Consider the following 22,504-nt stretch of genomic DNA (forward strand, 5'->3'; position numbering starts at 1 on the left):
GAAACACAAGGACTGGCCATTATCGGGAAGGCTGACCATCCGACCCGCTTTGGCAATAAGAACAAGGCCAGTATGTTTGGAAAGCATTTTCAAACTTTATTTACAACTGTCACAGTGACAAAAATGTAGTTTGAAAAAAATGCTAGCTTCTCCCTGAGGCTCAAAAAAGAATTACAGAAATATAGAATGTATATCATACAACAGGAGGAGTTTTACTGGAGTGCTTTGTTCTTTAGATACGTTCAACAACAAATAGAAATATACACAATACTTTCAAAAAAAGGATGCAGACAGAAATATGCAAGTCTTTAGGGCAGACAGCAGGTCTGAAGTCCAAGGATTGCCATCTCATTGCTGCCCACATGGTAATATCTTTGATATACAGCTTTGACTTGGTGGTACAGACGGTAGAGACCAATAGAGAGTAACACTTAGAAATAAGACAACTGGCTGGTATGCAGGTGTACAAGCTCATTCCAGTAAGACAGCAAGACTAGAACAAGTGTTACAGATACAACAGCTGAATCCATCGCTAGAGAAAATGGTATCACCACATCATGACCGTTTGGTGATTAACCATCCACCAAGACGGGCAGGGAACGTGTATAACCAGGTCTGCGTTGCTGGACCAGAGACCAGCCGCAGTGTAGGAACACTGAATTTCTCCTGCTTTGTGCTAACTCATCTCCAAACTCCTATCTGTCTGAAACAGTTATGCAGAGCTGATAAATTATTGCCATTATGTTTAAACACAAGCAAGACAAGACTAAAACAATCCTGCCAATATGTTAAAAGCAGTTCCCAACCCCCACCAGCGTTTAACTACTCATGAGGTATTAAAAATACAAATACACACATGTCCAAATAGATTTTAAAAATGGAACCAGTTATAAGCAAAGGAGGGTGGCATTGGGATTATTATGAAAGTTTGGTTAAGGCCTTGACATTTCTTTTTCTCTTCCATGACCCCAAATTTGGTTTAGGTGGTAACTGTTCTCATCCTATCCCAAGATCAACTGGCTCCCGAGCTGGTCCCCGAAGCTGCGAGATCATCACTTTCCAGGAAAGCAGCGGGTTACCCTGTCTGGCAGCAGACTGGCCTCCTCCCCAAACAGAGACAGATGACTTCTCCTTGGAGCAGGACATGGTGAAGAGGACACAGCCAGACTTCACAAGCCAGTCTGCACTTCATTAAACACCCATGAACATTCCACCCTTGCTATCAAACAGAAACACATCTTGCCTCAGGACACCCGGGCTAATCCTCTCCCAACAGACCCCTCCTGCAAACCGCCCTCTTCTGCTGGTGATCCACACTAGATCTGATGTTTCGTCTTTGGATTACCTCCAGGTCTGGCAGTGCTCCCCACCATGCACACCCCTACCAGCCTGTCCTGCACTGCCAGGGCTCTGAGGAGGCCCTGCAGTGCAAAGCTGGAGGAGATCCCCACCCCAGCCCTCGTGAGCCCATTGACCAGCGAGTTGGAGACATGAAACCCTACAGCCTCAAGGACACCAAGGTAAGGAGGAGTAATCCCCACCCTCTGGCTTTGGGCACTGTACAAGACGAGACCGACCACAGCAGCCTCAGCAAATAGGAGAGAAAAATCTGAGGTGTTAAAACCTACATGAGCTCTTGCTGCAGACAGAAGCATCTTTATATCTGATGTGCATTAGCTCACACTAACCACCTGCAAGATAAACTAGGGCCTCGCAGTAGAGATGACAAGCAGCAGCCTAACATTATCCTGCAAATACAGCTGTTCAGCATTGAAGAGTCTAAAGGCAAACAGAGGGGGAGAAAACAGCTTTGGGAAAAGTGGCTGGAAAACAGGCTCAACAGCAAGAGCAAGAAACCCAACTACTCCTACGGATGCTCATGTTACCCTAGGAGGTGCCGAACCAGGGAGAGCTACAGGCCCCTTGTCAGTAGAGCATTTAGCCATGCTTCGCTACGGACACCCTTCCACCCCCCAACGCACAAAATGGAAGCTGTAAGAAAGGCAAATCTGAGAGATGACGGCTCTGTTCTCACGCTTTTAGCCAGAGGCAGCTCCCGGCTGAACGCTGCCGTCTCCGACTTTCCTCCCCCTCCCCAAGCTCCCCCCTCCAGCAGTCCTCGCGTGGTCACCCTCTGCCATGTGCTTGGAATTTCACTGCTGCCTCCGCCTCGGAAAAATACAGATTGTGATCTCGAGAACAGCAAACATTTCTCTGCGTTACTTCCTTCCTTCCTCAGGAGGTCTGGTGACACCGAGGGCTTCAGTTCTCGATACAGAGAATACAAAAAAACTAAGATCTCGCAGGTGCAAAATTGAACTTGTCTTTTTTTTTTTTAAAAAGACTTTCAAAAGAAGTGTGGCTCTTCCTTCAGAAGGGTGCGGTCCCTTGCCTTTCCTCGGATACCATTTATTGCTCCTTGTTGTCCTTCTTTGCGTCTTCACAGTTTTCTTCCTCCTCTTCCTCCTCCTCCTCCTGCACGAGGAACTCTTCGGGTGGCCATCTCAGCTCACCGCTCTCCACGTCACCCTCCGTCGGCTCCACGACGATTGAGGGCAGGCGGTCCTTCAGCTTACAGTAACGGTCGAAGTCCGAGGGATCGGGGAAGATCTGAAAGAGCCAAGAAACAGCCTGTGAGAGGGGCTGCGTTCAAGCAGTCTTAGCCAAAACCCAACTCTCAAGACACTTGGGTCTTCAGGGCACACTAGTCTGGGCACAGGGTAAACCACTGAGCGACGGGAAGACTCTTGAGCTTGTAAATAAGCTTCTCTAACCTCCGAGCACTGGAAATAAGCGCTGCCCAAGAGGCTTCCAAAGCACACGCTTGCTTGGATAGTGCTCAGGCATCTGCCCTTTCGGATATTTATCCACACGCCTTACCCCCACCACTTTTGCATTAATGCTCATGAGTTTGCACACTGAGCTATCTCGATCAGAGAATCTGAGATCTCATTTCCTGCTGCTGGTCAAGCTACACATGAGACAGGCCTGTGCTCCAGGCGCTGCTGCTAGAAGGGAGAGGAGGCACGTGGCAACCCAGTGCTAGAGCGGTCCAGACCCTTGCAGCAAGGGCCTGCATCTGGTATCGCTCCAGGGCCACAGCACCAGAACAAAAGAGAAGTTCAACTGCATTTTAGAGATAATTTTGGCAGTGCTCTGCATGCTACAGCTACCATACATCAGCAGTGAAACTCAGCAGGAGGATGCTCATTTTGTGGAAGGGTGGAAGACTGGACTGTATTTCTTAGGGCAGGAGGTACCTGTGGCACGGCCAGCGATTATGTACCCTGGTCCAACGAAAATGAAGACCCCCTTATCTCCAGCCCCGCAAGGTGCACAGAGCAGTACCTTATGCCTTCCCTTCCACCCATAGCTTGCCACGTGGGTGCACATGCTCTGCAGCAGCACCAGGGCCCAAACTCGCCAGCAGTGCCACTGGGATGCACGCTTTGATCCTACTAGGAACCGAGGCAAAAACACAGGTACAGGGAAAACCGCCACTGCGGTGCAGTGTTAGCAGGAGGTTTGCACGACTGAATTGCAGTGTGAGCAGAAAAGGTTGCTGTTACTTATAGGGAACAGCTTCCTACTAGGGGAACAGCTTCAAACCCCAGCTCATCCAGAAGAGAACTGCTGGGTGACAAGAACCAGTTGCCACATCAGACCCCTTGGTTGGTAACCAGAAGATTAAACAATTAGCACCTGTTTATTTCAAACAATTTTACCAGAATGCCCATTTCACATTACAGTTGCATTTAAACACCCCAAAGATAATCACAAACTGCATTTTCCCCTCCAGGTTGTAGATGAGGTGAGGAGTCGGGCACTGTACTTTTCTTTGAACACCAGCTGCATTCAAGCCAGCCGTCAGAGCATCCTTGCAGGGAACAGCACTGCCAGCCTCAGACAGGGACACTCCTCGTGGGTGCCTCAGTTCGAGAGCAAGATCTCATCTGCTTTGGTCTTTGTGGTTCCAGTTACAAAAGCAGGTTCCTTATCCAGGAGCCCTGAGCATTAACCACAAAGCCATTCTCCTCATGCCAACCACGCAGATACCCTTGGGAAGCCCTGGCCCAAACCCCAAAGTGAAACACCATCCTATCAACTTGTTCTTCAGCCTAGCGACTATTAACCACACCATTACCTCCTTGTCAATATTCAGTCTTCTCCTGTCCAGCCACATTTCTCCCTCACATCCAAAGCTTTGTGGCAACTGGGTTACCAACCCGAGAAAGCCAGCGGGGTGCTAGTTAATGCAAAGTTAGGCAAGGTAACTTTGGGAGGGGTGTTCGGGCAAGCAACTCACTGTGAAGGTAACACACAACAGGAGGGCTCTTTGCAGACAGCCACCTGGTCCTGGGGACACTGCAGGAGCCCAGTTCCCACCACAGCACCCACCATCCATATGCTTTTCAAGTGCATAGGAGTGAGGTCTTTGGATGCAGCCACATTAACATGGGCATTGCCGTATGAACTACTTGCTGTTAGTCACTCCCAGCACCAGTGAGACAGTAACTGGTTCTTGGAGCTCTGAGGCTTCTGCTTGGCCAAACAAAGGCAGCCTCAGACACGCAGTGCATTACTGGAAGTACAGTCGGTGGCTCTTAAGCATCAACTTGTTATCTAAACTCAGGATAGGAAAAAAATACCCTTGACATTACATGGTTTAGAAGGTTGCAATGGAAAAAGAAGTGTGGTTCAGGAGGTTACATAAGCTGATAATGTCATGAAAATAGCCTCCTGTGCAAGAAAAATAGCAGTATAATAATTAAACTAACCTTTGGCTCCTATCATTTTAAGCACATTAGGTCAAATTGGAGCAATTTCTTTGAAACTAGCCTGCCAGATTTTTTTTCCAGAAACTAAGTAGTAGTCATTTCCTTACAAACAAATACCCCGAAATGTGGTGTGCAGCTTTTTTAATAAAAAAAACCCTAGCACAATCTTATCTCAAACAGCTGCAGGACAGGCCGAACCCAAGAAGGTCAGGATTTTTTCCACTAAGTCATGCTTTTTAATCGTCAAGGCAGCATGAAGTGAGATGTTGCAACTGCACTTTCAAGGGGTGTGGACAGTCAATGGAAAAAATACACAAAGGCAGATTTCCTCGCATGTGATGAGCAGGGCACCGCGGCAGGCCAAGCACAGGGACCGAAGGAAAAAGGGTTTCAGATTAAGACTCCGTTGACACATCTGGGGGAGCCGGCTGGAAAAGTTACCCCAACCAGCCTCCCCACTCACTCTAAAACAAGCTGCATTGCCAAGCGTTTTAGAAAAAGATAAGCAAGCACCAGCTTTCTGCTGTCCCACACCAGTAGTGACATGCTGTATTTGTTGGTCCCGTGTGCTTAATCTGGTCCCACTCCAGATTTAGACAATGGGAAGAAAAAAACAACTTTAAAACTTGCAGCAAGGGCCCCACGGGAATACAGCAGCTCAGCTGACCTGCGAGCACTACACCCTTTTGCACAGCAGCCAGGACAGCTTGTCTAGCAAAACCTGCTACAAGCCTTTCTGTCCACGTTACTCAGCTCAGACATGTGGGAGGAAGACTGTCCCTCTCCCCACCACCCAAAGAGTACAGCAGCAACAGGTTAACTTCTCCCCCTCATTTATCAGAGGGAGCCACCTTGCACGCAGCTGAAGCAGATGCCTACTTCTGCTGATCTGGTCACTTGATGGTGGACAAATGACAACCACCAACTGGTGGTGAAAGCTACCTAAAAGCCAGTTTAGCAGCAATTCAAAGGTATCTTCCTCCCTCTCACTTGCATGAGGCAGCACAAGAGGCTGCAACTGCTTCTGCAGACCCCCCCCCCGTAGCTGAGCCCCAGGTCCTGGCCCATGGAGAGACACATCCAACACCTGCAGAGCCCACCGAGGACATGTACATTGCTTCCTATGCTACTCAATACAGCTTCTCGCTCACAGCAAGAGACTTTTCACAGGCCTCTCCAGATTATGTTTTGGGAACTGCTCTCCTCATGGATCAGATCACATACAAATCGACCGAACTCTTGCCTTGCAGCTAGAAAGGGCAGTGAAAAGCAGAGCTTGAAATGAAAGCTTGAAATGATTTTAGAAAGATCATGTTTGCCTCTGTTTCGGATGATCTAGCTCTACTATCCTTGAATGAAGTCTTGGCAACAAGAATGGAAAGTTTTCGTTGCCCTGGGGAGGCTCATACCCTCTCTCAACATTCATAGGGATGGAGAAACACCAAAAGCAGGAGAGCTGTCAGACAATTAAGAGGATTAGCTCAGAGCTACCATAATCCAAGTGACACTTGTAAATTTAAAACAACTTCCACATGTGTACTCCATACCAACACCCATAGTTAAAATGCTTGTCCCCCCTCCCATGGGGCTGAAAACTATTTCAATTGCATTACAGGGAGACTAAGGTAATGAGATCTTCCCAAATTAAGTTAGTGTTTTGGGGGAAAGCTTTGCTTCATTGTAATACAAGACTGGAAAATCTGCACTGAGAGGCATACCACTTCAGATATAGGATACACCCCTGATGTACACATATCACTCATCCTCCCAGTACTAAAAAGCTAAGTTTTGTGCCTTTTCAGCAGTATCAAGTCAATATCCCAAATCAGCATTTAAGTTCTTGAAATAAAACTTTACTGCCATTGAGAAGCACGGCAAGCTCATTTCAGGAAATATTTAAATCATCTCTCAGTGTCCTCTTTGGAGGAATTTTTCAGCTATAAGCAGCAGTGCTAATACATACATCTACTCATACAGTAGTCATGACTCGAAACTGAGCTCCATCTAGTATGCACACAGCAGCCTGTGACTCAGGTTTACGAACCATGACAACTCCCCAGTCACAGACAGATAGCCCTATCTTGGGGGACAGTGGCTGGGAAACTTCACACATCATAACAATTTTCCAGAGTAACAAACCATCAGGTAGGGAGGTAAAAAACATGCACTGAGATGTTCTGATTAGCTGCTGTCTCCAGTTTGCATTTCAGTGGAACACTTTTTTGCATAGCATAGCTGCAAACATCATTAGTTTTGGCTCTGTTTATCCCATATCCTGCTTCTGCCTTCATTTAAGGTCCCAGACCCTGGAATACACATTGACTCAGCCTACTAATCTTGTCTAGCAACCATGCATCGGATATGCTATGTGACCAAGTTATCCTAAACTCGCTTGCTATCACCACCTTTTTGCAGCCCAGTCTCAAGACCTTCCGCGGTAGCAAGCACCAGCTCCAATACAGGACTTCCCCTGCACAAATCGAGGCTGCACAGACAAGCAAACAAGCCAATTAGAGAGGAAGCTCAATTTCCACCCTTCGCCATCAGCCCCTGGGTCAGTAACATGTTGGTCCCTCAGTTGAGTTGGGGGGATGCAGTGGATGCGGCTCAAACCCCTCAGCACTGAGCACCACAGCTCCTTGGGAAAGTCAGTGCTTCACTGGTGCTGCTGAAGAGGTGTTGCATTCACCAGAAATGATTTCCCCAACAAGACAGATGACCCAAGCTTTCGCCACAGACACTGGATGGAGCATTAAGCCTATTTACCTAGATTCAGTCAGTCTGACATCATTCACAGCTATCTGTGGCTGTGATTAACCTAGACAGATCCCAGCACGATGCGATCATGACTTAAAAGAGCTCAAGCTCCCCCATGACAACCAAACCCCAGCTGATGGCAAGCTCAGCCCCCAGATGCCAATCTCCTAAAAGGGAGCCTAAGGTCCCACAGGATCAGAGAGCTGGTCTGCAGCAAAGTAGCACGCTCAACTCAGGACACAGCATTTACTCAAAATAAACACTTTGGGCACCAAAGTGTTTTCAGTTGTGCTCAGACCCCGCTCCACTTCCAAGAAGCAAGGCAGGATTCAGGTTGAGGTACTGTTTTGACAACAGCTCCACAAAATGATTAATTCAGCTTTGGTTTCAGTAGCATGGTTTGTGCTGCTGTGCGATGGCATCAGAAGACAAGCCGGCAGAGTGCTGAGGCGGCTTTTCGGAGGACAGGTGTATCTAGGGGCTGGAAAATAGCAAACGGTACATTAGCTCCGACTGGCAGTTTCACTCAGCAGTGAAGGCCCGGCTCAGCGGAGACTGCCAGGCAGGAAGCACATGAAGCCCTCCACAGGCACAGCGGTTTGTAGCAGGGGCATCTTGAGCCATCAGCTGCATTTCAACGAGTTTTTTGTTTAGTAAGTCCCATGGGAATTATGGGACATCTATTAAAGATCCAGAAATAGCTCTTCACTGCAGGCACAAGACCCAGCATGACATCATCTCTTCAGCTGCATCTTCTGTTTTGTCTATGCCGCCCTGCTCTGAGACTCATGCCCCGATTTCACTTCTGCTCAGGCCCTTTAAATCTGTTGGCTAAACACCTTCAGGGGGCTCAGAGAGCAGCTTTACATCGCAAATACAGTAACAAAACTGCTTTACATAGAAAGGTTTTGAAATTAGCACACGAGCTTATAAGCATTTTGCATATTAACTGGTAAAAGGCATTTCTATGCTGAGAAAGCACATTTTGCAAGTAAAACTGTACAAATCTCTAAGCCTACACAGGCAACTGAGTTATCACTGATATGACTTCTGCAGTCTGAGTTTTCACATCATTGCTTCAAGAGCAGCGATAGCCAGCCCACCAAAGGCCAGGAAGCTTCGCTAGCAGGGTGCACACCTTCAGCTGATGTCTAGACATACAGACACTCCAGAGCATGAGCAGAGGCAAGGGGGTGGAGGAGGCAGAAGGAAAAAGTCAACAAGCCAAGTTCCCTCAGCAAGACAGACAGGAGCCCTGAAGTTCAGTGAACTCCACAGGACAGAGGAATCAGATTGCTGAAGTTTATACTCTCTATGAGTTTGTTTCCTCAGTTTATTTCCAAGTAAAGGCAAAAATACTTTGAAACAGTACTGTTGGACAAGTCTGTCTGCAGCAGACACTGGTGTGCTTTACAGTTCCAAAGCTGCTGTACCATCTCCTCTGGTCCCATTTCATGTCTGCGTATGGTGGTAGAAGCAGCCCCCAAGGCTCATGGCTAAGATCCTATGGACCAACTCCCAGGCAGTCCCTGCTCTACACAGCCCGAAGGGGGACATTTTGAACCTCATTTTGAGATCATCTCTGCAGTAAAATAAATACAAGTTCTACTACTAGAACAAGAGAAACTTTTGAAACTAAAAGCTTGCCTCTCCCAGTTCTGGCTCCACTTTTTTTTTGCCCCTCGCAGCAAGCCAAGGGCTGTTACATTCACATCGCGAGTGTCCAACTCCGCAGATGAGTGAAGGAAGATGTTGCAGCTTAGAACAACAAGCCTCAGTGTAGGAGCAGTCATGCTCCATTAGCCCTGTCTGGTTTTAAGTTATTGCACTACAGCTCTCAGACTAGCATACAATTTTCCATGTACCAAACTCTCTCCATCAGCAAGATGAAGCAGAAAGTGCCAAAGTCTGAGGTAGAACAAAGAGTTCATGGTGCAATTTGCATCAGATTTGTCCTTGCTGTTCTAACTTGAATTTTCAACCCTTTAAGGATGCTTTCAACTTACCTTGATGTACACTGTGACATTCTCAGCCTAGCAGCCAGAGGAGGAAGGCTGGAGCCTGCTCCCCAATCCTCTTTACACTAACCTGATTTAGAGGCAGACCTCATACACAGCCCACACACCACCACTGCCCCATCAGGATCTTCCATTTCAACTCCTCTACCCTTTCTGCCATCAGTTTGGCTTACAACAAAGCAAAGTACCAGCAGGCAATTCCCAGCTCTTGCAGGCATTTGAAAAAAGTCATCTATGACTAGACCACTACAGAGGAGAGATCTAGAATGCATAAACCCTGCATAGATATGAGTCGTCAGCATTTATGACTCACACACCTTCAGGTTCAGATGATCCACTCAAAACTGAACAGGCCTGTTCCCCAGTTGGCCCAAGCAGACTTATCAAGGTCATTAGCACTTGGGGAAGAACCTTGCTGAAGCAATCACTAGAACAAGCAGGGCACCTAGATTCTCACTGGAAAATTTGGATAGGTAAATAGAAGCATCTGACCTGACTGGGTTAAGCCTCTTCATATGGTGACCCATAAAGACAACTGAACATCCCATGCAGGCTAGTTTGATTGCTTCAGGTTTATAACCATTCTCATTGCTGTACACTCCCTCTATAGGAGAGGAAAGAGAGGCCATATGCTTTCCACTAACTCAAGCACTGGAGCACAGCACAGCTATTTCCACACACAGGCAATAAACCAAACAACTTGTACTATCCATATCCAGAATTCTGACCAAAAAAAGCAATGAATCCCCTTCTCCTTCCACGGCTTTGGATTCTGCTGGAGGCCTCAGCCATGGCCCAAAGTTCAGTTGATTTCATGCTTCAGTGCACTGTTACTGCCTTGTAGCTCATTTTTCAGACGTAAATATGCAAGCATACAACAGCACACCTCATTTGAATGCACACTTAGAGCAACTGCCTCTGTGCAGGTTGTGTAACATCTGCAAAGGAAGAACCCTGCACCAGGATCTGCCATTAAGAGTCACCCAATGCACAGACCAGATGCAAGTCATCTGCATGCACTCAGCACCTGTGTTAAATCTCATCAACAAGTCTCCTGGAAGAGTAGGAAAACATGGAACTAGGAGGCCAAGATGCACAACTTGGCCTTTGATAAGCTCGGAAATGAAAGGGCTATTGAGACTAAAGGATTAAGGCTCAGGCTAGTTTTTAAGAACACCTCTTTGCCCCAGTCACTGATCTAGAGATTAATGGCTAATTACATTGTTCAGAACTTTCAGAATGAATGCAGCTCATGCCTTCAGGTACTGTATCTCCAGTGACATTTCAAGGCTTGTTTAGGCTGTCCCTGGCCTCACTGAATTTTATAGAAGACTGTTAACCCTCTCAAACAGGCCCATCAGTCAGGAAAACCAAGAAACAGATCAAAAACTGTAAGTGCCATATAAACACCTCCCTCCTGCTCTAGGCAGATCATTTGTATGCCACATTACAAAGAGATCCCAGAGTCCTCTCAGCCCGGTGAGTGGGGTGAATCCTTCTTTAACCGATCTCCCCGCCTCCCACTGAGCCCCCATGAATGCTGAATGAGCAGGGGCTCGATCGCTTCAGAAACAACCAAGTCCTTTGCCAATCCGGTCTGATACTGAGTGATATTGTAGACAACCAGCTCCTGCCAAGCAAGCATTCCAGTCTGTTGACTAGTTCTCACTACAGCAAGACCTGCTATTAGGTCTGGCTATGGAAAGGTACATAAGACCGAGTTTGCAGTCCAGCCCAGGCAATTCCATAAGGGATTACTGCCTATGCAGCCAGCAAAGCACTTACCTGATACGACAGGCCATCCTTGCGGGGGCTTAGCCCAATCTCATCCATAGCTGGGGTGTTCATCATCACTTCAGTCATTTCAGCTGATCTCAGATAATCAGGGCTAGAAACAAAAGACAGAATTCAAGTCATCTGAGGGGCTCCAGAAGGGCTGAGGAAGATCTAAGTAGCATCAGGAAGGACAAGCAGGCAGAAGAGGCTGTCGGCAGTCTATTTCTGGTCCCTTCCTTCCTGCCCCCCCCTTGGAAGGGGCTGGAAAGAGCTAGTAAACCGGCACTATACCCCCTGGAGCAACTCCCCGACTTTCTCCCCAAGAGCACAGCTCAAGAACACCTCAGGAGGCTTTAACAGCAGCGGTTCACTTTTAACTCCTCTTCCTCCAGCTCTGCCCCCTAAGGGGGGAAAGTAAAAAAACACAGTAAATAAGTGCAAGCCCTGGGGTTTTTGTTCTTTTTTTTTTCTTTTTATTTTTTTTACGCTGGTGTGCTTTAGCTCCTGCTGACTTATTTTACAACCTCAGGGACTTCCACACCAGCCGGAGCGCACGGCGCCAATTCCAGCTCTGCTTTTACAGCCTTAATGGCATTTCCAGCTCGAGAAAGTGAATTCCCACCGTTCGCAGTTCCTCTACTGCGGCTCATCCCGCTATTGCTCGGCTCGCACCGCCCGGCGTGTGCACCGCCGCTACCAGCCTCTTCTCCCCCGCTTTCGGAAAATCACGTCCCGGGGCTTCACGCCGCCCCGCTGCACCGCCTCCTCCCAGGGCACACGCCGCCGCGGCGGGAGCTCCGCTTCAAACCCCCCACGGCCACGGCAGCAGCCTGCTGGGGTCCAACCTCCTCCCACCCGTGGGCCGCGATCCCCCCCCCCCCCACGCGGGAAGCGCCCACTCACCAGGGCAGGGGACACAACACAGACATGAAGTCCCGGCGGAGGCTGCCCCGCGCCCTCGGGGGTGGCGGGAGGGGCACCCAGGCGCACGGCGCTGCCCCGCGAGCAGAGCGGCTGAGCGGCGCTGCGGGACGCTGCTGCGCTGCCGGGGACCGAACAACCCCGCCTCTGCCGCCCTCCCGCCGCCGTCTCCCGTCTGAGCCGGGCGGCCGCTGCCGCGCCGCCTTAAATGGCCCTGGGGGGTGGGGCCCGACCCGCGTCCCCGCCCCCTCGCTTGACGTCAGCATTTTCATGAATGGCTTCGTCGCGCGCCGCCTTGGGGGGGGGGGGGGGGGGTGGAGGTGGGGGTGGGGGGTGCGTGTCCCCGCGCTGGCCCCGTCTCGCGAGCGAGCGAGCGGGCGGCGGTGGCGGCGGGCCCGGCCCGGTCCGGTCCGGTCCGGTCCGGCCCGGTCCGGTCCGGCGGGTTCGTTATTTTTAACCCTGGCTGTGCGGGCCGAGGTGGGGTGCGGCCCCCGCCTCAGCCCCCCCCAGAACCGCCGCTGGCTGCCGGCCGGCGCGGGGATGCACCGAGCATCACCCGGGCCGGGCCTGGGTTTCATCTGCGGGAGGCGAAACCCCCTTCATGGGGGTGATGGCGAGGGGAGCCCTGGGACAGGCTGGGGGCAAAGCCAGAGGGTGGGAGGAGGCTGGGGAGGGCTCCGGCACACGCTCATGGCCTGGAGAAGTGGCAGCAGGCGCCCATCCCTGCTCTTCTGAGCACCTTCTGTGCCCAGCACCTCTAGCTGGAGTAGAAGCAGAGTGAGAAGCTTCACCAGGCCGAGCTATATTTAGCAAAACAATGGGAATCAAAAACGGGAAGGTGCAAGAGAAGAAGGAGGCGAATGCATTTACTGCCCGGGAAGCACGAGCACTGTGGGCAGCTGTAGGTGAAGCACGTTTCCTGCCTTCCCCTCCCGACATGAAACTGCTGGAAAGTAAAACGCATCTTTGGGCAAAAGGCCTGGGCACCCCCAAACCCAGCTGAAGTCCTGACTGTGTGCATCGATCCGCTGATGGTGCTCACGCAGCCTCCTAATGCGTGGGCTGTCCCCCAAGGCAGATGCCCGCAGGGCACGGCTCCTGGCCACAGGACAGGCCAGGCCTTCCAAGGCTGCTGAGAGATGCTCGGTGGTTTTGGGGACTGCCATCCCCTGTGTTTGCTGACCCAGTGAACAGAACCTTGCCGTATGCTGGCAGGTAAAGTTTAGTGCAGGGACTGCTTTTGTTCCACTTGTTGCTCCATGCTGCTGCTCAGACTTTGCCAGCAAAGTGGATAACCAAGCACACAACTACAAACGCTCCTCGCGTTACCGTGCCTCACCTTCAAATGCAGAGCGTACAGCTGCTGCAGCACTTCATATACGTGTCTATGCACGGGCATATACACATTATTTGCCCCAGTGTTTAAGTGCTAACAAGTGCAAGTTCAGTGTTTCTGAAGGGAAGCTTTGCACTCAGCCAACCCCCAGACTGTATATAAATGTGTACATACATACATACATGTGTTTCCTCAGACCGGATAATTTAATCTTCTTAGATTCATATTATATAATGGGAGTGTATGTGGGTGTTTTACATCAGGCTTCAGCAAGCTGCTGCTTTGTGCCAGATTAAAATGAATCACAAGGAGCTGATCTAGCTCCTGCAGACGCGTGGAAATTCAGGTAGGTGCGGGTGAGCTCGCTGCAAAGGGCCACCAGTAACCTTCCACAAGCTTAATGGGAGGGAGGCAGCAGGGTGGACTCAGGGCACACAGTCCCTTTGCCCCCATCAAGCCTCCTGACAATGAGGTTTGGAGCCGGGGAGAGGAGTAAGAAGACAACCAAGTCTCCAAAGTGCTGGGGAAATGGCTCCCCTGTGTTTCACTGGCCTGGCCGCCGGGACCCCTTCTCCCTGCTGCGTTCCCTGGGACGCACGTGCTCACGTTTACTGGGTTTGCTAATTTCTGCCCTAAAAGAACATAAAGACTTGACTTTTAAAAGATTTTTTTGAAGTTGAACGGTCTAAGTCGGTGCCTGGTGGCACGTGCAGGGGCTGGGAGACCACTCTGGGAGAAGGAGGGAGACAGGGTGCTTCAGGCAATGTCGATCCATATTATGAGGTCTCTTAAAATTAACTTTACAGCCTGCTCCAAGTGCCCTCATCTCCCACTGTGTCCAGCTGAAATGTGGGATGCGAGCTGGGGCCATAGCTTAATTCCCTGGGATGTTTCATCAGAAACAAGTCTGCCTGTCTCCCTCGGACATACACACACTTGCTATGGATTTCCTGGTCTTGCCCATAAAAAATAAAAGCCAATGAAAAACCCACATGCCCCCAAGTCCCTCTTGCACCAGGCACGCTGAGTTGTCTCTCTAAATGCCCTCCTACACTCGGCAAGACTTGAGGTCCAAGGTTTTCCCCTCCTTGGAAAACACATTCCTTTAAATATCTGATTCTTGATACACTCAAGCCCCTGAAGGAGACCTAGGGACAGGACTGGGGCTCGCCCTCCCCTCCGTCCACCCTCCAGGGCTCCCGCAGCCGTCGCTGGGAAAAAGCTGCTCGGATCAACTCTTCACTCGTGTCCTCCGGACGCCCGTTTTGCCATCCCAGCTGGCACGGGCAGATAGTTTCATGGTTCCACCTAGATAATAGCCTTTTGAGGGGAAAAAAAACCTCCCAAACAAAAATCCCCGGGCGCGTACGTGCTGAGGGCGCAGATTACTTCCCAGCGACTTGGTGAGAACATCGGCCCCGGCCCTGGCCAATTCCCATCGGGAAGCCTGGGGATCGGTGCTTTTATTGCTCACTTTGGCTCTAAGCCACCGCGAGATTTATTCGTGTGATTAACCATAAGCGCGTTAATAGTCCTTTTGAAAGAAAAGGCACACCTCCCGTGATTTCCATCAACCGCTGGATCAGGCGCGGCTTAAACACCCCCCCCCCAAGTGTAATGTTTCTTGGGTGAGGTGTGTACTGGGAACGCTGCACCTTTGGCCCTTCCCTTGGGGGAAGTCTTTGTGAAGGTATTCAGGTATCCCAGGGACTGGGGATGTTTTATAAGCTTGGGGAGGTGTTCTCCATGCAGGTGAGTTGTCCTGTAATACCTGTGCCTCCTTCTTCTTTGCTTGCCCCAGCCAGGTATGAAAAGCTGGGGCTACAGAGGCGGAGCAGGAGGAGCTGTTATACCCTCATCTGCAGCACCTACCTGATTAAGAACAAGCTTTCTCTTGTAGATAAGCCTTTATATCAATGTCTGGGCTGAAAGTGAGGGAGCCCATTAACCCTTGAGCTGCTGAGCCACCGCCTTAGAAATCTGCATGTCCAAGCAATCAGTTTTCATTATGTCCCAGATCCTAAAAGGCCAAATTCTCACCCCTCTCAGGGGGCAAAGCACGAGCAGTTTCCTGCCATCCGTAGCTCCACAGCCATGAAGCAGTACACGGGAGGAGAGAATAAAATGGGATCAGATGAAAGTATTTAATTGCAAATGAGAATGAACCATCGTGTTGTTCCTCTGCTCCAGTGACGGGAGCAAGATGCAAGCACTTCGAAGTGCCATTTTTTTGCCTCTTGTTTTCAGCCAGTTCTAGCAAATGGAGCCCAGCCTGCCCTGATTTCCACTTCTTTCCTCATCTCATGTGCTCACCAGACCCCTCTTTCACTGCTGCGTGTTTTTGCATTAAACACCTGGGACTACCTGGTCACCTGGGAGTAGAAGCAGCAGCATTTGGACTCTCAGCTAGGGTAAACTGATTTCCAGGGCACTGAGCTGATTGAAACCAGATGAGTCTCATGGCTTTTTTTTTTTTCTCCCTTCAGTTAATTTTATAAATCTCTATAATATTTTGAGGTTTGGGACAGTATAAACCAATGGAAGACAAACACGTGGTAACAGCCATTCACTCGTACATTACAAATCAGCAGCAATCTAGCAGGAGCAGCACGCCCGTGAAGAACAGACCGTCGCTATCCCCACAGAAGGCGCTCGTACGTAGCCAGAGCCAAGGAGAAATAAAACTACTGGGGGGTCATTTCCCCAGGTTTTCCCCTAACCTCCGTGCAACGTACGAGTTTTCGTTGCATTTACCTTCAACCATGCAAGTATAACCATACTACCCATCCAGATTTAGATCCAACGGCCACAGGAGCTAATTGCATGATAGCCATGGGGCTGAGCATCCCTGCAGCAGCGCTGGCATCCCAGACCCTCCGCAGCCGCCGCCTCCCTTTTGCCGAGAGGGTAAGTAAGGCTGCGTGAGGCGACGTGACCGGCACAGGGTCACCTCCATTCAGGAGCGGAGCTCGCTGGCTCCTGTCTCCCAGCCAGCGTCGCGAATCCTACAGGGAAAGTTTCCTAGTGAAAAAATAAACTCTTCCCACTTGGAATTTAAAAACAAAACCATGGAAACATTGCTCTCCGTCCTAATGTTTTGCAAAAAGTTATTTTAACAAATTTAAATTTGGGGCTCGATTTGACCGGCCGGTGCCCTTTGAAATAGTTGAATCCAGGCCATCGCCGCAACCATGTCAGAGCCAGAGCTCTGGCTCGCCTGACACCCCCGCCCGCACCCGGGACATTAAAGCCCCCCTCCTCGTTCGAGAGGGCAGTGGTGGTCAGCCTCTCCCTGATTCCTGGTACTCGCACACAACAGAGCTGTTGTGCAGCGTGCAGGAGATGCTTTGCTCCCCCATGTTTCATGGCCCCCTATAAATAGTTTGCATGCCCGGGGATGCTACGGACAGTTTGAAACCACTGCTGTCCGCAGCCTGCCACCTCGGTAGCATCACCGGAGACTGTGCCATACGCCTCTGCCCAGCAAAAGCTTCCTAAGAGGCAGCGAGTACCGCCCAAACAAACTCCGGGCTGTCCCTGCACGGCCCTACCTGCGCCTGACCCAGCATGAACCCTCTCCTCCCCGTGCTTGTGGCGCACAGTCTATTTATTTCCTCGGAAAAAAAAATAGGCTCTCACGGTGTCATTCTTTCCAGCCGCTTTCCACACAGCATAGCATTTCACGGCGACTTCCAGATGGTGCTTGAGAAGAAAGAGCCGCTTGACCCGCAGCCGTCCTGCCCCGCACGCCTGGTTGCGAGGCAGGTTGGGGAGCAGAGAGGAAAAATGGGGTTTGTGCCCCGTGTCAAGAAGCAAGGAGGATGGATACAGCTGGCAGAGCAGAGGGGTTTGATTTTACGGACCCGGGTGGGCTGCTAAGGGGCCGGGAATTCGATCTGCTTTTGCAACATTGCCTCTGGTTTTATTTTACACAGACTCCCAGGAAGGACGGGGCCGTGGCGGGAGCCGAGCCTGCAGCCCTCTGGCGAGACCGGCCCAGGGGGACAGAGAAGGTTTCCATCCAGCTCTGCAGGCCCAATTCAGCAAAGCCCTTAAGCTTGTCCTGATAATTAAGTTTGTGCTTAAGGGCTTTACTGAATTGGGGCCTTTGCTCGCGCGGTGACAGCTGCTGTAGATAACTGGAAGGAGAGCGGAGGGGGCGGCGATGGAGGGGAGGAAAGGACGGAGGACACGGTCGCATCTCTGGCTTGAGAAACCTAAAATATGATGACCCTGTTTTCTCCATGGTTTTCCTCACTTTTCTTCTCTGTTGCTAAAGATAGCACAGCTCGTTATCCCCATGTCCATCCTGGCCAGTGTTTCACCCAGCGCCTGGTCCTGGACGTGCCCCCATGAAGCCTACAGGCTTCCCGGGCAGGGGCTGGTCTCCGTGATGGGGACAAGGGGAAGGCGATGCTGCAAAGCTCTTCCCTGACTTTCTGTGCGAACACAGCATAAAAATCATGGAGGATGGGGAGAGGGGCAGAGGAAGGGGGTATAAAAGCAGTCCGTGCCCTCGCTTTCTGTGCTGTTAAACTCTAGCGATTGGGGGGGTTTCTTTCTTGGACTCCACAGCTGAGAGGCTGAAACAGCATCACCTTTACTCTTCCTAGGCCCTCTCCCTCGCCCACTGCTCCCACCAGAAGGGCAGAGCCATTCTGCAATAAGGTAAAGTCCACTGAGCAGCAGAGAATTGGGCTCGAAACCGCGGGCATGGGGGTTTGATGGGGACCTCACATGGCTTAGATGTCCCACTAGCACCTCCTTCAGGTTCTTGCAAAAAGAGGTGTCCTCTCCCTCCTTCTGCTGAACCCTGACAGAACTCACAGGAGATCAGCTCTGAAACAGCGTGGATGAGCAGCAGAGCCCCATGTTCAGAGGAGGAGAACACGTCCTTGCTGGTCTGCTCTGGAGATGCAACGAGGACCCAGCGTCCGCAAGGAAGCCAGCAGGAGATGTGAGCTCTCAGCACGGCTCCAGATCATGCCAATACAAAAGGACACATTAAGAACAAAGAGTTTCTGGTTTAATATTTATATTCTGTCAGGGGAAGTGAAATGCATTTTGGCTGGAACCGGTGCATGGAAGATATTTTCATTTAAAAAATTGAATCCTTTACTGAATCACTGCATTTCACCTTTTCATTATGCTAGGATTTTATTTATTAACGGGTTTATTTTTTTTAACAGGGTGTCCCACTGGTATTTATTTCCCTTTTTTAATCTGTTGGTCAGATGAGTAGTTCCCTGAGAAGAGTTGACCCTAGAGGCAACACCAGCCCTTCCCACTTTCTGGCAGGTCACTTGCTAGCACCAGGGAGACAGTGGGGGCCTGCGAAACGCAGAGGCAAGTCCCCTGCCTAAGAGGGAGAGAGACAACGTGTAAATCCAAGCATCAAGAAGGCACCAAAACATAGGAGCTGACCAGCAGAATTTATTGCTTCTGTAGGATCTCGTCTCTGCTCTCATACTTGTTTGGCTCTGCTGCCGTAATTAAAGCAATGCAGCTCTCCTCTGTGGCTGCTGCACAAAGCAGCTTTTACACCAGTAATACTATTTTTGCACCAAAAGAGGACTAATGTTATCAATGTCAGGCACATCTGTCCCAATATAACTGAGCCAATGCTCTAGCTTTGGCTGCTGTAAGTGCAGGCAAACCATCGCATCCCCACCACAAAGCGTGGGAGAGGCGGAACGGGTGGGTGCAAGGCAGCCCTCAGGAGTTTCCCCAGCAGGGTTAGCTTCGTTAAGAAGCATTGAGAGGACTGAGGAGAGACAATCAGTACGGAAAGTTTAATGAAGTTAGGAGGATAGTTGCTTACCCAGCATTCAGCCCCAAGCTCCGCTGGATGTTGGATAAAAGCCTTTTAAAGGCAGACTAGGAAGAACTACGGCCACAGCGCAGATGAGGGACAGAGGACACCTGAACCAGGATGCGCTGGGAGCTCTGAGTCCTCGCAGGCATCCAGCTCCTCTGGGTTCGTGGTACGTCCGGGCTCAGGGAGCGGATCCAGGCACTCGGGAGGGAGAGACCCTGACCACAAGGGTCTTGGCGAAGCTCATCTCCCTGCTCTCTCCTGCACGTGTGTGCAAGAGCCAGCGTGGTCCCCTATGGTCATGAGCCTGTCCCATCCCGGTCTTGATGAAAGGTTCTTACTGGTGCCTATTAAATCAAACCATGATGCTCAGCACCGACCTTAACTCTGACCTAAAAAGACCTACATCTGACAAGGAGCAAGAAGTAATCCCATAAAATCCTCAGCTTCCTACTTAAGAGCAGAAGCTAGTTATCCTTTTGCCTTCTGCCCCGAGAGCTCGGTAAGATGGGGATCGATGCAGTAATTGCTTCTTTGGGGACTCGAGGAATGAATAGCTAACGTAGCTCAGCTCTGCAGTCCTGCATCTGCTCAGCGGCAGCTCTTCCCTCCCTTTCCAAAGGCTGCAACCTGGCCCCAACGGGGACGAGGGTTCCTGCTCCCGGTGAGGCATCTCGCTCCCTGCTTCATGACCCACCGCCCGGAATAACGATGTAGCAGGACGGTTCCTCCCTCCCCTTGCCCACCCCTACTCCTACCATTCCCAAAGCAGCAGGAAAAGGACCCCGGCCCCAGCTCCTCACATCCCATGTGGTTACAGATGTGGGGATGGGACACAGTCTTCACCACGTAACCCCTTCTTCCAGCAAGGCCCCCAGCGAGGGTCACTGCGGTTAGTTTTGCACGGCCCTGGGTACTTCCCATGGTACGAAGCAGCCCGACGGCTGCTGTCCTCCGGCAGCTGCACCGTCTGGTCAGGCCGCAGGGGAAGGGACGGGCTTTATCTTAAATCTGTCACTACTGTTGAAAAATTGTAATCAGCCAGCTCAGCATGTAATCATGCCACAAGAGAAAAGACAAATTCTCTGCTCCCCTATCTCTACCGACCTCGGTGCAATTGCACCAGGGGAAAACTCACCCCCCTTGCCCCACTGCGGGTACCGCTCCCGGCTGCTGAGGGTACCCAGGACACGTGGTGGCCCCCGTCCCACCCCGAGCCCGTGGGTGGGGGCAGCCCCCCTATCTGCTACTGAAACCTGGGCACTGAAACTCTTGAGAGAGTGCATTAGGGGAAAATTGCCTCCCGAGCTGTGCTGGGGGGCTGATGCTTACCCAGGGCTTTGAGTCATTTTGGAGGGACATCAGGCACATTAAAGCTGCATCTGCAGCCCTGGTGAGCAGGGCCCCAGCCTGGAAAGCAGCTGGCTGCAGAGGTCTGGATCCACAGCTCTCCTCCTCCTCCTCCTCCTTGTGTGCGACGCCGCCTGCATTCGCCGGCGTGTGTGGAACATGCTCTCTGCCGGGAACGCGCGGCCCTGCAGCATCTCCGCGCCACTGCCTCTGCAGGAAGCGGCCGCAGCCCGGCCCTGGGTGGGCATAGGGACCTGTTTATCTTTGCATACAGGACAGCCGAGTCACGCCATATGCAGAGCTGCTCGGCGTTTCGCGGCTACGGAGAAAGCCTGTGTGCTGGTTTTGTGGAAAGGGCTCCCATTTAGTAGGCAGACAGTGCCAGAGTGTTTGTGGGTGGGAAGGTGTCTTTCCAAACACAGCCTCAGCCACCATCAGCTTTGTCTTGCAGTCAGGGTGTTTCTGCAATACGGAACTATCGCCATGGCTTCCTTCTTCCCCCCAAGAAAAGAGCATTCGACAGCTGAGGAAGCAGGTTGCGAGCGCAGTCACAACCGATGCTATGAGAAGTGGCACTCATCCCACAAGCAGCCTCTCCAAATGCTCCGTGATCCCCATGCATGAGCATTGCCAACACCTCCGCGATGCACAGCCACCCCTGCGGGAGGGTTTGCCGATCAGGCCGTGCTAGCTGGGCTCCATAGCAGTTTGACAGGGGTGGGGACGGACGAGGATGGCCTTCTTCACTTGAAATTAAAGGCTACATAAGCAGGCAGGAGGACTAGCAGCCACCCCTTCCAGGGCTGAGTGAGGTGGCTGGAGCTGGCATTGGGTGGCAGATGTCCCTGGTACCTTCAGACCATCTTGGTTTGTATGGAGGAGGAATCATCCTCCTCACTCAGCCATGGACCACAGGGTCTCACCACTGTGGGACACGTGGGGGCCAAGCTGGTTCACAAATGGAGCCAAAAGATTCACTGGAGTACGTTGGACATGGTCAAAACCTGCGGTTCAGCTGTGGTGCCTGGAAGCGAGGGATGGGATAGGGGCCTGACCAGCGATGGTCTTTCTTATAGCAGTACGAGGTACTGGACCACCACCAAAACCAGCACCTCGCTTGAAAGATGGTGTTCCCTGACCCGGCCAAAATCACACTGGGCTTGCAAAGTGGGACTGGCTGGATGAACACGGAGCTGCAGAGGCGTCAGGTGCCTGCATCCGCATCTACGTGCAAGGAAGCTCCTCTGCCTTATCAGCACCTGGGGTGGCCCAGCCTCGCCAGTGCCTGTGTCTTGAAAGCTATCAGCCTCGCCGTCCTGAGGGTGTGCCTGGTGTGGGTCCCTGCAGAGATAACCCGGCTCTGCAGCGGCGAGCATTTCTGGAGCCGATGCTCCCAGGCGCCACGATACGCCCCACTTCTTGTGGGGAACCCTTGCACCAGCAAAGAGACCCATCGTTAGGGAGATGGGAAGGAGGAAAGTAGAGCAGCGGGGCTGGCCAAGCCTTGCTGCGGGCTGCTTTGATAGAAAAGCAATCACTCACGCTCCACCTAAAGGCCTGTGATTTAATCCCGGGGGACCAACAAGGGGAGATCCAAGATAAACAACATCTGTGCATTCACAAATAGGAAATGGAGTTGCTTTCATGTCCTGAGCCTGTTGATTAACCGGGGTTATTGTTTGGCTTGGCGCTCGCCGCTCGGTGACTTGGAAGGAAGGTAACTAAAAGGGATCATTTGGTTACACTCCCTAAA

The 22,504-nt window shown here is 51.2% G+C and overlaps 1 protein-coding gene across 1 annotated transcript; it reads right to left on the minus strand.

The window, feature by feature from the left end:
* Positions 1-75: 75 nt before the first annotated feature.
* Positions 76-12,426, minus strand: LBH (LBH regulator of Wnt signaling pathway). Its single transcript, XM_075147285.1, has 3 exons — positions 12,233-12,426; positions 11,339-11,441; positions 76-2,610 (listed from the first exon to the last, which is right to left on the minus strand). The coding sequence occupies exons 1-3, from the start codon at positions 12,256-12,258 to the stop codon at positions 2,410-2,412; spliced, it is 330 nt and encodes a 109-aa protein (XP_075003386.1). The 5' UTR covers positions 12,259-12,426; the 3' UTR covers positions 76-2,409.
* Between the last annotated feature and the right edge of the window lie 10,078 nt (positions 12,427-22,504).

Source organism: Calonectris borealis, chromosome 3, assembly GCF_964195595.1.
Source record: "Calonectris borealis chromosome 3, bCalBor7.hap1.2, whole genome shotgun sequence".
Classification (NCBI taxonomy): domain Eukaryota; kingdom Metazoa; phylum Chordata; class Aves; order Procellariiformes; family Procellariidae; genus Calonectris; species Calonectris borealis.

Excerpts from the sequence above, each read along its gene's own strand:
- LBH (XM_075147285.1), bottom strand. The coding sequence starts at position 12,258 with ATGTCTGTGTTGTGTCCCCTGCCCTG. Across the intron at positions 11,442-12,232 it reads GTGTTGTGTCCCCTGCCCTG|CCCTGATTATCTGAGATCAG; the intron begins GTGAGTGGGCGC and ends TTTTGTTTCTAG. Across the intron at positions 2,611-11,338 it reads AGGATGGCCTGTCGTATCAG|ATCTTCCCCGATCCCTCGGA; the intron begins GTAAGTGCTTTG and ends TGGCTCTTTCAG.